Source organism: Diadema antillarum, unplaced genomic scaffold (assembly GCF_040938485.1).
Source record: "Diadema antillarum isolate AM-2024a unplaced genomic scaffold, OU_Dant_1.0 seq00001214_RagTag, whole genome shotgun sequence".
Taxonomy (NCBI): Eukaryota; Metazoa; Echinodermata; class Echinoidea; order Diadematoida; family Diadematidae; genus Diadema; species Diadema antillarum.
In genome coordinates, this window is record NW_027272006.1 from 550,490 (window position 1) to 565,536 (window position 15,047).

Here is a 15,047-nt window from a genome sequence, read left to right on the forward strand (position 1 = left end):
TTTATATAGTCATATATCTTATGTGAAATACAGGATTTGGATAATGTTTTTGTCCACATACAACCAACTGTCACGATCAGCTAAAATTTGCAATGCTTGTGAAAAGATATTCACTCACTGTACATAGAGGGGCAGATCATGAGATGGACATCTCAAAAAAAATGGATGCAAAGTCATAATAAAGCTTTTTTTTAAAATATACAAGAAAACAAGGGAATGCTGTTACTCTGCACACTCAAGATATTCCCATCAGTAACCTCAGCTAATGGCCATCAAATACATGATTTTCTGGAATTTGCTACCAAAGACAATCTGGAAATAAAGTTTGGTTAAAAATGAGAGTTTTTGCTGAAGAGAACTGCTATGTGTAAAATGGTTCATGTTGCATAATATTGCCAATCCTACCTTTACACACCCTGCCATTAGGGCTGAGTTCAAAGCCTTCATCACAGTCACAGTAGTAGCTTCCGGGCGTGTTCAGACATCGCTGGTTGCAGTGGTTGCTGTAGGAAGACTGCTCCGTGGCTGGAGTCAGACACTCATCCACATCTGAGAATGGTGAAGAGGGGAAGAGAAAGAGAGATTGGAAGAGAATTAGAGGAGGAAATGTGGAAGGGAAATGAATTGGAGATGGGTGGGGGGGGGGAGGGTTTGGTACGTGAATGTGGGAGAGAGAAATAAAATACAGAAACATACGTATGAAAAATCACACATCTATTGCATGGCTCGACACTAACTTTTTTGTTTGGTGGCCCGATGGGGCCACCAAAATCCTAAATTTCAAATTTTTGGTGGCCCGAGAGAAAAATTTGGTGTCCCGAAAAAAAACAATAAAAGACATTAAAAGTCTCTTTTTTTTTAAATGAGTCAAATATTTAAGTTTTATGACAGTAAGAATTAGAAGTTGGACATATCTACTCATAAATAAACTTCAACAAATTTGCAACACTCACTCTCAAGCACTCATTCAGTCCTTTTCATCCATCCTTTAAACAAATTTAACTGCTAATTTCCGGCGCAAAAAGTTACGAATTTATTGACATACTTTTCAAAAAATTTTGGTGGCCCGAGGCGGGCCACCAAATTTGCCCTTTTTGAAATTTGGTGGCCCGACTTTCATTTTTGGTGGCCCCCGGCCACAGGGCCACCGTTAGTGTCGAGCCCTGTCTATTGTGCATACCTACACATTTAAACACAAATATTACCATTAGATCAATTACCAGATCCTTAGGTATATGCAAGAATGTACTTTCCTGAAATTATTAGAATGAAACTTTGTTACGACAAATTACATCTATGTGACGATAATGTGACAATAATGACCTTACCTAGCAGCTTAGAGCTACTCAAGAACTTACTCTCCCTAATATAATATAATCATGACATCATGCTGAATTCTAGACAGAGGTTTTTTACAGTCTCCCTATCTGAATTTATTCTACCTGTAGTTGAAATAACATTTCACACTGGTGAGGTAGACAATTCATTCATTTTTTTTCCTCATAATTTTTTTTTTCTCACAATGGTACACTCTCTTTTTCACAGGTAATAAAAGGCAATAAAAGTCAGGATGGAAAACTAAAAAGGAACAGGAAACAGGTGAAAATACTACCAACCCCTTGAGGGTTACCCAACTAAACACTAAAAAAAAAAAAAAAAAAAGGGGGTACCTGTGCAGTTGATGCCATTGGGGGCCAGATTGTAGCCAGCATGGCAGGAGCAATAGTGACCTCCGACCCGCTCATGGCACACCTGCTGGCATCCTCCGTTGTTGTCACGGCAACTCGTCTCGATTATTTCTGTATGAGATGGTAAAGTCATCAAATGACGCATCAGTGATCCTTAGCTCAGTGTTTGTTTTGGTTAATGTCCATGCACAGTAATGTGTCACATTTCATTCATTCAAACCTGGGTTAACTAGTGATGCAAGGCATACAAGTAAGTTTGTGTTTGAAGCTACTGCCTTCCATGTTATCACAACTATACGGAACAAGAAAGGTGATGTTGTGACACATCAAAACCCTTTAAAAAATTACCCTTGCACAAAAATCAGCTATGGTGGTCCAAAACATATATTTTCAGATCAATTGGGATTTGTCCATCATGCAAGTTTTGTAGGTTTTGTAATGTACTGATCATTGTAGAAAAGGGATTCTCTTTAGAAACATCAAGATGATGTATTTCAAGCAGATTCACAAACAAGTTTATCAGTGTTGAATGCATGTCCTTCCATCATCATTTTATCTATTTGCCTCCTCCCCCCCCCCCCCCCCCATTGGTTCTGGCAACAGTCATGCTGTTATTCCTCAGATTAAACAAGTTCTGGCACGCAAAGTACAAATTATGAACTCCTTGAAACATTTCCGTCAACATGAGACATGCTTCATTAAACTTGAAAATATGACGAGGAAGTCATCTCTGGAGTACAGCCAGATTTATATCACTGAAGGAACAGTAGAACATTGCTTATTCAGCTTTCATGACACACGGATCTTAAAACTCAAAGTCTTTCTTCTGAAAAGAAGCATAAGGCAAAAAAAAAGTTATGGTACTGGGAGTCATGTGTCACTGAAAAATTGGTTAGGTAGGGCATCTTTTTTTAATAGCATGAATGTGCTTTGCTTGGCTTTTACTAACCGCAATAGAGTAATAAATTGTGGATATCACCAAAACAAGTGTCACTAGATATGCTCACAAAATAAAAGAGGTTAAAGTTTCACCACAACTGCTTGAAGCACATATTCTATGACAGGGAAAATACATATTCTGTCCACAACAATACTTCACAATTTGCTGAACAGCAAATTTTATTGCAAAGGCAGCATGATCATTATGAGATATCGATAGCAATAAAAAACAAACATAGAGTCACTGATATATTAAGGGTCAGGTGAGTTACGACAATACAACTGCCCCCCAGAAGGGTGGGGGGTGGAGTGCCTGATATTGTGGCAGATGAACTCACCAGGAGCACAGGTTCTCATGTCATCCATAAGGATCATCCCTGTCTCCTGGCAACCACAGTAGAAGGAGCCTCGGGTGTTGAAACACAGCTGTGAGCAGCCTCCATTGCTGGTATCACACTCATTGATATCTGTGAAACATATACACATATAAACATGAAACATATAAATTCATATCTATATCTATCTATTATAATCTATGTATACCTTCATATACATTATATAGACATACTGTATATCATGTTTACACAGACAGGCATATATTCTTAGCGGTGTACACACATACATCTAAACAAAAAGGTACACTTTGTAGATTGATATAAACACATACAGGCCTACTACTACCACTAATAACTGAAAGGAATGCAAGCCAAATTTTGTACCTATCACATCTTTAAGTGATTTTGTATTCACCAATTTCCATGAATTGATTGCTACATGTTATGAAACTTAACAACATACTAAGAGACAGTGGGAAAATGAATAATGAAAGGTGAGTGTGTTTTTCAGCTCTGTTTTTGTAATTTACTATCATGAATATCTTACAATGAAAAATGACAACTTCTGGCACTTTAAACATCCACATCTACTATGGTACAGTTGAACATTGCTGCAAAGCTCTAGAACTTACGATCACTTTTATTTTGCAGTCAAGATATAGGACCTACCAGAGCTCATATGCAATTCACTAAATTGGCAACTCAACATATCAATTGGAACACATTCCAAAAGGTGAAAAGTTCAGTGCACTCTGAGGAAAAGGCACTGACACAGATATATTTGCATGACCCATATATTGCTCAATCCCAACATTTAGGCTAGCTGTGGGGAAAACATTAAAAAAGAAGATGAAAAGACACCCCTTGATAGGCAGAAAGGAATTACATTTTCAATTGTCCAATTACTCTACACTAAGGGTTATCCCTGGATTACTTTCATACAAAAAAAAGGAAATAACTGAATTAAAAAAGATCTTATGAATCATAACAATTATTAAAATGTATAAATATGAGCTTCTTTACCCAGGGTAGCCTCTTCAGTGCTGACGATGTTCTACCACAGGGCCCTGCCATCATTATCACCCCAGCATTGCCAGGTACCCTTTTTTACACCCAAGACATGGTGGATAAAAATACTTTGTCTAAGGATGTAAGCACTTGGTAGGACTCAAAATCAGGTCCTCCATTTTAAAAATGAAGAGTGGTTTCCACTGTACCACAGGTCCCCCAATTGTTTATGGCAAATAAACATAGATGTGCAATGCTTGAAGTACATCAGGAAAGATTAACATGACTCATTTTCACATTGTTTGACATTTCCCTTCGTGATAATGTGGTCAGCTCTAAAGCTTTTTCCTCTTCTTTTGCGCAACACTTTGTCACGCGGGTAGTGATGAGGGGAAATCGCTTTTCCTACTCGGGCACCCAGATGACGTGATTTGTTTTTGATGCGAGAATGAAACATGTGTGACCCATCACGCTATATATGGACCTCACCGTCACAAGCCTTGCCATTGGCCGAGACTTGGAACCCCTGGAGGCATTCACACCGGTAGCTTCCTTCCAGGTTCACACAGATGTGGGGGCAACTTTCGCTCCTCTGACACTCGTCAATGTCTGCCAAAGAGGACAGACATGAGGTAGGAGGATTCAAAGTCTTTCAGTAACAGACATGTGGAAGGACTACTCTAGTTTGATTAACCTCTAATAGCAACTGAAGATTCTGTACATAATGGCCTACGATTCTCTGGAAGGTACAACAATGTTGCTCTCATTTCGACAACTTTCTCAATGATGTAAAATAGCTCACTGCATGTTTATTCTTCTTCCATCTAATATAAGTTATGTTTATTTGAAAGCCAACTAGGAGTTTACCAAGAGAATGGTGTACCACAAAAATAATTCTGACATACTTTAGTTGACCTTTGACCTCTTCCAAATTACATGATTATATATTCTCTACAAAAACAAAAACAAGATATACAACATATAACTATGGAAAAAAGGGAGGGTGGATTTTGGTATTTTAGTGAGTAATAAAACTGGCAGTTTCAGGCATTTCATTGACTAAAAGGTTAAGATGATTAGGACATGACAAAGTTGAGTAAAGAAACCCATGAGGTTATGATCCATGTACATTGAACCTTATTTCCCCACAATATATTGATGGAATCATATTGAGTTATAACTTCTCGCCACAGACAAATTGTTTATAAATGGTCTACCTGTATTTTGCAACATATTTTGTTTTTGTTTTGTTTTTACTTTTCTTTGATGGGAGTGTAGCGAGTCATTGGCCCAAAAGGTCTGCCAAAGTGGCCATCATAGGCAGTTTACCAAGTGTAACCTCTTTTTCCAGGATTGTTTCTGGGGTGGAGGGGTGAACACCCCCCCCCCCCCCCTTTGCCCCAATACTTTCGAAAACCCTTTCCCCCAGATACCTGTTTTTAGTCAATACTTCGTTATTAAAGTTTGTTGTAAGGAAGGGGGTGGGGTTGGTTTGAGCCTCCACCCCTTCCTTACAAACCTGTATAACCCCATCAAAAAGAAGAGCCACCACTGCATCAATACAAATCCTTGAAGACTTTGTCTAATTTTTCTCTGTCTAGTTTTCCTCACCTACACAGTCCTTCCCTGAGGAGTCTAGTTCATAGCCCTCCAGGCAATCACACACAGCATTGCCGTCCCCGTCGACCCGGCAGTACCCTGAGCAGCCGCCGTTGTCCACCATGCAGGGATCCGTGGCAGCAGGGTTTACCGCTGCTGGACAAAAATCAGAAAGTGATGTGATGAAATTTTGATTGGAATAAATGCAAATAAGGGAAAACTAGACCAGAAATTTTCATTTCATTTCAATTTATTTTCATATTTCTCACATATAGCACAAAAAAGTATATAAACACAAAAAATTATACAAAACATACATTGATGAAACTTCACCGGAATGTACAAAAGTTTGTCTTGGTATAAACACACAAGGTCTGTATACGGTACATGAGAGTTGAGCTATTGGTCATAATGCGAGAAATATGTATGATGGGGCTTGCGTAAAAGCATATGAATTAATATATTAGTGAAATAAATTTTTGGAAACCTGATGGGATCTTGATGGAATCCCATTTCTTTGCTCAATTTTTCACAAAGAAATCTCTATTGGAGTAAGATCCTCCTGCATCCCCCCCTTTTTTTTTGGGGGGGGGGGTGGGGAGGGGGGACTCCAAAGTTGGGATACTGCTTACACAGAGGGGCAGCCTTATTGCCAGTGAATATGGTATCTGTCTATCAGCAGCACAAAATTTGACCTGACCAACAGGAGATATGGACATGCTAGTAAGTACTTACAAGATTTCCTTCCATTGTTCCTATCTATATTGATCTCACACTGATTTGATAAAATAAATGAATTGAAATTGAAAATTGAGATTGAAATTTGTGTGTCAAATTGCTCAAAGTATAAATTACACAATTCTACAATACATTACATAACCACAAGCACATAACACTTACTTGGGTGAATTGTATGCCTGCTAAGCATGCATGCTCATCATATCATATTGCAGGTAAATATGAACTGAAGTAGAGTATTACACAAGACATACCAAAGAAAGAATTTGTTTTGTGCACAAGGGAAAAATGCCTGCTCACCTGTTGCTTCATACTCCAGCATGAAACCTTGCATCTTGACAGACTCATCGGTTACAAACCTCAGCATCATCGTGTTGCCAGTGGACACCAAGACTCCCGGGTCCTCCTCCCCACAGAACCGGCCTATCGACTTTGACTCTGAGAGTCATAAAAATCAGCATGAGATGTAAGAGTGCAAAAGATGAGAGAGAGACAGGGAAATATATACAAACAGAGAGACAGACAAACAGACAGACAGACAGACAGGGGCACAGATGAATCATATGGAATGCACAATTCAGGGGCGGATCCAGTAATTCCGTAAAGGGGAGGCGCCTTTGCAAAATTAAAGGGGGACGCACGCACACCCCATTTTTTTTTTTTTTTTTTAAACCAAACATAGAGAAGGGGTGCAGACCCGATGCGCCCTCCTCTGGATCCGCCACTGCAATTATTGTCTTATACTGCACTTCACATATAAAGAGAATGTGTGCTCTTTAATCCATTTGAGCTAAAAAGAGGTATGCATGTACTTGTTGTGCTCACAAGTCAAATGTTGGGAGACAATATATACACTTTCAATTAACATCCAAAAGCTCCAAATATTTGAATAATGATGCCTTTCAAGTATGAACTAAGAAGCAAATTACTCGTTCAAGTTTCCTTTTAAATTTTCTCTGAACAGCATTCGACTTTAAAAATCTGCACATTTTTTTTTTCCTGTCAAAGCTTGACAGGAATGGCATTGAGATTATGGCTGTGATATGATAATCAAACACTACACCATCGTGAGTTTTCATTTATGGGCCAAAATTAATAACCTGTCACTATTTGAGAGCTGTATCAGTGATTTGCATATACTGGCTCATAAACATATAAAACATCATTGAAGAGGTTACAATGAGAAGCAATGGCTAATGTAAAACTAGAAATTTTCATGAGCATGAAACTTTTCACAAGTTTTTGCAAGGAGCCAGGATTTGCAAAAGTAAAATGAATGCAAAAGTGCTTGTCTTACCAAGGCATTGAATGCTGTAAAAATTTTCAAAAGGTTCATGCTGCAAAAAGGGCAGTCGGTTCCAATTTGTGAAAGTTTCATGCCACTAATGTTTCTGGTCTCACAGTAATCACTTGGGTAAGGAAACTTTGGTCAAAACTGAGATATGTCACAAGAATGTGCTGGTTAAGAATGAGCTGAGAATGTTAACAGCCTTGTCACAATTACACCACTTGACAGCACATTTTTCTAGGCCGCCAACAAACAAGAATGCCATATCGCTATGCCAATCTCTGCGATTGGAATAACTTCCTCCCTCTTTCCGGCATTAGCGGCGCCGATCCCAATGATTTCCACCGCGGCCAAAAAAACACCCGGAGCACTTCCCTCAATGGCAAACAGGAACCCACTGCTTAAGCTAAGAAAGCACGGAACACTATAGGTCTAATTCCCAACACATTGTTTTTCTCTGCCCAACTATGCTAAAGTTTCTTCATCAAAAGATACACACTGCATTGGCAGAAACTGATATTTTATAAAAGGAGTCAAAAAGAGAGTTTAAAAAAAAATCTTCAGCTAATGAGTGGTAGATAGTTGGAACAAATTCCCAGAAGATGTCATCTAATTGCTGACACTCCACATACAAAAAGAAATTGTCCAAATTGGGTTACTAATGGTCTACAAAGCTCCTCAAACCCTGCAACACTTGCAATCTAAGTGAAGATGGAGGTGCAGCACTTTAAGGTTAATTCAAGGTAAATTCAAGGCAATGCTCAAAATCTAGAACATTCTAGAAAGTACGTAGGAGATAGAGAGAGAGAATGCCTACAGCACCCTCTGAAGTGAAGACATTTAAAAAGAAAAGAAGCGCTTATCAAACACCACCATATGACAAAGGCTTTTGTACATGTACTAGCTTCTAATGATTCTTAAAGGGAGATGGTAGTCCCAATACCATTGTAATCATGAAGAGTTTGTTTTAAAACACAAAGTTTTCAACTGAATAAAAAGTCAAGCAAAATTTGATGATTGTGCTGAAAACTTTAGTTCCTCTACGGTGTAGATTTTTTTTTTCAATCGTTGCCTAAGAATGGATGGCATGAGGCAAAATGAGTCCATTTCTACTTCAGACTTTAGAAAACACTTTACAAATGAAGGGCTGCTGCCTACAACACTAGACAGCTACTTCATAAAAATTAAACTCATCAAGCACAAAATTCTAAAATCCCCATACACTTAGCACACGACCTGTCAGGTTCTATGGGTGCATGATGAGTTACATCACATCTAGGATGGGCCTGAAGACATTGTTAATTACTGACTGGACAGCTTGATGGGAAGAAATAACATGTTGCGCAATCAGTCTGTTAAAAATGCACAGTCACCCCCAACTTTTATTGTGTGTATGTAGCTATTTTTGTCTCAGCCATAACCGCAAACTTTGCAGTACAATAGAGTCATCCAGGGTCTCTCATGCTTATCAATCAAAATACCTCAGATGGCTGGTCTTAAAGGTTGATGCTTTTACTTCCACCTTCCCCAATGGTTCCCATGACAACCTTCCCCACTGCCACCCAAAAAAAAACAACACAACAAAATGATTCCCACTGTCATACATAAGCACTGCTTACCAGCTGAGGATCCATCTCGTATCTCCAAGTAGTCATAGCTGCAGTACGCTGTACCGCCCTCTACAGAGAAGGCCCGGAAAATGAGCCGTATCACCTTGTGCCGCCCCACCACGATCTTGAAGATGCAGTTGAGGTTGTCGAGGTACCTGCCGGGGTAGTTTGGCGAAGTCACCGTCCCCCTTGGTCCAAATAATGTCCGGGAGCATCCTGGACAGACGTGGGGAGTGAGAGAAAGAGATGGAGAGAGAGAGGGAGAGATGGTAAGGGAAGGAAAGGGGGTGGGGTGGAGGGGGAGAGAGAGAGAAGGAGAGGAGAGAGAGAAGGAAAGGAGAGAGAGAAAGAAAGTGAGAGAGAAAGAATGCAAGGTAGAGATGGTGAGGGAGTGGGAGGGATCAATGAATATCATATCATACAACATTATATTTGAGTAGGAGGCAAAAATATCATATTTTGCTAGAAAGTCAGCACTGAAATATTGAAACACAATGTCAGCTTTTCAAATATATACATCTTCTTTCAGTTTATATCTAAAGAATTATTACTACACAAGTAATATGAGAGCTGGCTATCTGATAATACAACATGTTTTTGAGAAAAATTGGCAATGAGGTTAAAGGTGAACACCCTCATGCAATAGAAAGGCATTCAGAAACTATTGGTCAACTAAAAATACATCACAAACATGATTACAGCCACAAAAAAAAGTCTAAAATTCAGAAAGATGTTAGGCAAGATATCAAAATTCCTATCCTTTTGTTAACCATTCTTTGATAACATATATCTTTGGAAAGACCCAAAAGTTTTATGTCTTTCTCCACTATAGTTTTTTATTAGTGTACGAGGGTGATTGACAGGTCACGTGTACATAAACATCTTACATTAGATATTCAAGTTATGCAGCATCAACAAACATGTATCACAAACAATTTCCTTTGTTAGCTCTGTCCTTGGTTTTCAGCTGCCTACTTTCTGAATACTTGATTTTCTTTTATTACACAGCAATTAAGTTTTATTTGTATGTAAAGGGCATTTTTTTCCCAAAATTGGGCAATCTACAAAAAATAAACAGTATGAACCTAAATTCTGCACAAGAGCAGTGGTGTGTATCACTTTAAGCTGAAATTTTGAGGAAGCACATAAAAAATGAAGTATGCAGAGGAAACATCTTTACAAAAAAAAAGGCTGATCATATATGTTGTGAAATGTGGATTTCACACAAATTGCAGACAGCATGATTATATGTGAATCTCTCTGCTAAACAGTGCCTCTGCTCAAAGTTCTTTAGATTGCATTATGACACAAGGAATAGATGCGATATTATGCAAATTAGACAGGGTTATCGTTCCATCACCATACAAGTCTCCAGCTTCATTATATCATCAAATCATTCTTGAAGTCACTAATTCAGGAATTTCGACCTCCCTCCACGTTACATTATCATCATTGCTCAGTCATTTAAAGTTTTGCACAATTTGAAACAAAGGATGTTTCTTTTTTCCCCAGTAAACATGATCATAAACCCTCAGTGCGCTGACTGAGTACTCAGCCGATGATACGGTGACTGAGTTGTTTGGAGATTTCTTGTAAACAACAATAGTTGACTCCACCGCAAGATTTCTAAAAATAGGCAACAAAACGTGGGGTGCTGAAGAAATACCTCAATAATGGAAGCAATCATGCATACCATGCTTTATTCTAATGTCTGTAGGCATATACTTGGAAAATGATTGTATGCCGATTGCATGTAAACACGCACGTGGCACTCCGCCACGTGGCCATAAATATTGAAGTGACATTCCATTAGTGGCGAGCAAACACAACACATCAACTGTTAATGTTTAAAAAAGGAGAAAATTTTGATAAAGGTATGTGTGCAAGTGTGTATATGAGTCTTTTACAGACCATGACATCTTCATTTCACCTAGTTTGCATAAGTGAATGGACCGTCATCAGTTTTTAACGAAACAAGTAAAACTTTGACATTATTTGAATTCTCTTAGCCAGTTGTGGATGAGAGTTTTAGTGTTATGATTGTTTGAGCTCACTCTATTTCATCAAGGTCTATTCAGTCAAGAAGTCAATTATTATTGAATGTCCCAAGTGATAGAAAAAACAAATAACAACAATGGTGAGCCTTTCATGGTCATACAATACCACAAATCAGTGACATGAATTCTGTGCTGAACTCTTGTCCATGGTTACTTCATGGTAATGAACTTTTAAACTCCTGGTAAATCTACTTTTGCAAAGAAAAACAACTAAAAATACACATACAGGATGAGCTTGAAAGAATAAAGAGTCACAAACAGAAGAAGGTGCCTTACTAGGTTACCTCACCTTGCTCTTTTTATTAGCTTATTGGCATAATCTCTTTACAGGTAGGGGATACCTTTTACAGACCTCCCAAAATGCAGCAAAACATTCAATATGAACCTCAGGGGACTTGTTTAGGCCACTGCTGAGAAATTTGGAAGTCAACAGTTATCTACAATTTGAATAATGCACAAAACTCAACTACTCAGTAGTTCTGTGTGTCAGCCATCACTTAAGCCTTTTTGTTGCAGTCTTCTATATTTTTTATCTATAAACACAAATCTAAAAGTATAAGAGCTGATGTAATAACATATAGAGTGTGTGGCAAGAATGTATATGGAAATGTTTGTAAGTTTTGATGAACTTTCTTCACAAAATATACATGATGGACACACATGCAGTGCATGGGTCTGCAAAGCTAGCCTAGTAATGCACTGGAATTTACGGTGAGCCCCGAAAAAAATTCAATTCAAAATCTAACGGTCAATAAAAATGTACTAAATGTTACCTTCCACTTTCAATACTTTATGGGAGTTTCTAAAATGATACTCTCTTCAACATACCACTATATTTATACAACTCTTCATTTAAGGCATGCAAATGGGATTCCCCACCTTTAAATCAATATCAGCACATCCTTAGAGGTGTCCTGATCATATACTTTTTTTTTTTGTGGTGCATACTCGCACCTTCCTGCTTTTGTTTTTGCTTTGTACTATTTTTCACCTAGATCTAGCTGAAGTTTGCTGGGATCTTTCTCAATGACAATAAAACAGCTATGCATGAGTTCACAAAAAATTAATCTACCTGCACCATCCAGTTACATAATTGAATGTAATGGTTGTAATATTCGTTTATATAGCTGACATACTGTGCCATCCAAATCTATGCTGTCAAAATTTTACTGAATTTGATCAGTTTAGAGCGCTTTTGTCAATTTCATTAGCAGCACCCAATCAAGTTGACTGATCAATTTAAAATGACTCTTTGAGACTGTTATGGCTACACTAGATTGTTTAAATGAATAGCCATCCACTGGCAAATCCAGTTGTTTGATATTCCAAGGCAATATGAATGTTTGTTTCTAAAAGAATATAAAAAACCCTGAAACCAAATATAGTATTTGCTTCTGAATTTATCCGTGAAATATTACGCATTCCAAAGAGAAAGAGCAGCAATAATGCTGCATTTCATCCTCATAGTTTTTAAGTTGATATCTATTATTCAATCAGTAAAGACGCCCCCCTCAAAAAAAAAAAAAACATCCTTTGAACAGAACAGATAGCATTCTGCACATACTTGTCTTTCAGTACACATAGACAGCATGCCCTTGAAACTGCCCACAGTTTATCGCAGCAAAAAGATAGCTCCTTTTATTTAAAGAGTACATGAAAGTCATTTCCATCTTGTCTTTAAAGGCACACAGAAATGAAATGTAGTCTGAATTCTTATAGGAATTCTTGATGGAGGAAATGGAAGAAAAAAAGCCAGAGTCCTATTTCATCTCCTCCCCGAAATCCTAGTTTTGAACCAAATGGTGGTATTATGACCTTTATTCTAACTAATCTTGTTTTCCCCTTTAGGCTACGGGTCTATATGTGTCTCGATATATGTATCATCATTGTCATTCACATCTATTTCACAAACACTATTCCTTTTAGTAATCTGCCACTAAAAAGAACATGTCAGTTTACATAGAGGAATTTCCAGTAACCTTACTGATTAATTAGTACTTGAAAGAAGTTATGCACTTTAACTGCTCTTTTTTTTTGTTTTTGTTTTGAGGAGGTGGTGATGGGGCGGGGGGGGGGGGGGGGGGGGGGAGGAGAAGCAATTTGTTGTTTGACAATTTGTTTTGGATTGTGGTGGTTTGGTAAGAAGGTGATTAGGCCTATACATTGTCCTTAACAATACTCAATACTAAGAGACATTCCTTGCATTAATCTCAGAAGTTATGCAGACCATTTCTTTAAAACACACTGTCCTAAACAACAACAATGGAAATATTTTATAATTTGTAAACCCCAGGTGAAGGCTTTTTGGATTGGTCCATATTCATTGGATCCCCCCCCCCCCCCAAAGTCGGTAGACCGCAGAGCTCTCCTTTCCAAGAAATGATACCTACTCTATGATGTGATGAATACACTAAACTGAGCAAAGGTTCTTATTGTGATTATTTGTGGCTTCATGCTTTGATCACATTGAACTAATATTGATCCTTACGTGGTTACAGCGGTAGGGCTAATCCTGTTTTGATGGCAAGCCAAGGAATGTGGGCTAATCCAATCTCAGCAAGACATCTATCTATTCACTACCTCTAAAAGAAGACCAGAAAATAATTCGGACACAATGTCTCGAGGTCTATGGATCTCTCAACTCAATATTGCCAGTTGATTCGTAAGAAACTACAATGAAAACTTGTCAACAGGTTTTCATTGTAGTTCCTTACGTCTGAACTGGCAATAAATCAAATCATTCCATTCAAGGCAACACTATAAGGGACAATTTGATGGCAATTGAAGAAAATGGGAACAGATATGAATAGGGTATTAAAGAACTGATAACTTTTGCAGAGAAAGTATCCAATAACATGTGGATTCTTTTGCTCTGGCTCTGTGAAAGTAAGATAGCTTGTTTTCACTGTATTTTAGCAAATGAAGCAAAAACTTGAAACAAAACAAAATTCATCCCTTTTTCTTCCTCTTTGGTCTCTTTTTCCCCTGATGCTGATTGCCATTGTGTAGAGAGATAACATCTAAAGAAAATCTGCAGGTCATGAAGATTGAGGACCTTTACAGGATGTCAAGAAAAGGTTTGGTCTGCTGCTGTCTGTTTGCTTCAGGTGCTATTAAGCCCTTTTTACACTTGTGTTTCTTAATCGCCAATAAATCCCGTACTAAGCTCTTGTCCTGGGCCTAAGGAGAAAACTGACCTTTTTACACTCGTATTTCTTAGTCCCGGACTTTCCAAACCACATGAATATTCATGATTATGCTGTGCACTGTACAAGTACATGCACGCATCCGCAGCACTTGATTATCTCGTTTCTGATTGGTCAGTGGGGGGTCGTACTTCGTCTCCGTCGCTTAGCCCCGATTATTTTTTCGTTCTGTTTACACTCGCTTGCTTGGCACTGCAATTGCAGTGATGCGGTGCTAATGCTGCTTTTTTGCAGGGCCAGATAGTACGGGATTATCGGTGGGGCTAGCCCACTTTGGCAAAAACAAGTGTAAACAGAAAGTGGGCTAAGGAAAGTCTGGTACCAACGGTGGGGCTAAGGCCCCCCCCCCCCCCCCCCCCCCCCTTAGCCCCACCGTTGGTACGGGACTAAGCAAAAATTTGGCAAGTGTAAAAAGCCCTTTAGTAATGACTGTTTGCACAAACTCACAAAATAGATATTAGCATGCAAGAGCCAGGATCAAGGGAGACCTATCTCTCTCATCACCTCCACTGAAGAGCTGAATCTGAGGAGTGGTGCCCTGAAGGGGCTAGTGTTTGCAGAAATTTTAGAGTTAGAAGT

General features: G+C 38.6%; 1 protein-coding gene across 1 annotated transcript in view; it reads right to left on the reverse strand.

Moving 5' to 3' along the window:
• LOC139744848 (uncharacterized) overlaps positions 1-15,047 on the reverse strand; it is a 109,675-nt gene that overhangs the window by 14,866 nt on the left and 79,762 nt on the right. The window contains exons 4-10 of the mRNA XM_071655260.1: positions 9,215-9,421; positions 6,608-6,745; positions 5,582-5,722; positions 4,460-4,579; positions 2,966-3,094; positions 1,671-1,799; positions 406-549 (exon numbers count right to left, since the gene is read on the reverse strand). Coding sequence (XP_071511361.1) covers positions 406-549; positions 1,671-1,799; positions 2,966-3,094; positions 4,460-4,579; positions 5,582-5,722; positions 6,608-6,745; positions 9,215-9,421 — 1,008 coding nt within the window. The remainder of the gene's footprint in view (positions 1-405; positions 550-1,670; positions 1,800-2,965; positions 3,095-4,459; positions 4,580-5,581; positions 5,723-6,607; positions 6,746-9,214; positions 9,422-15,047) is intronic.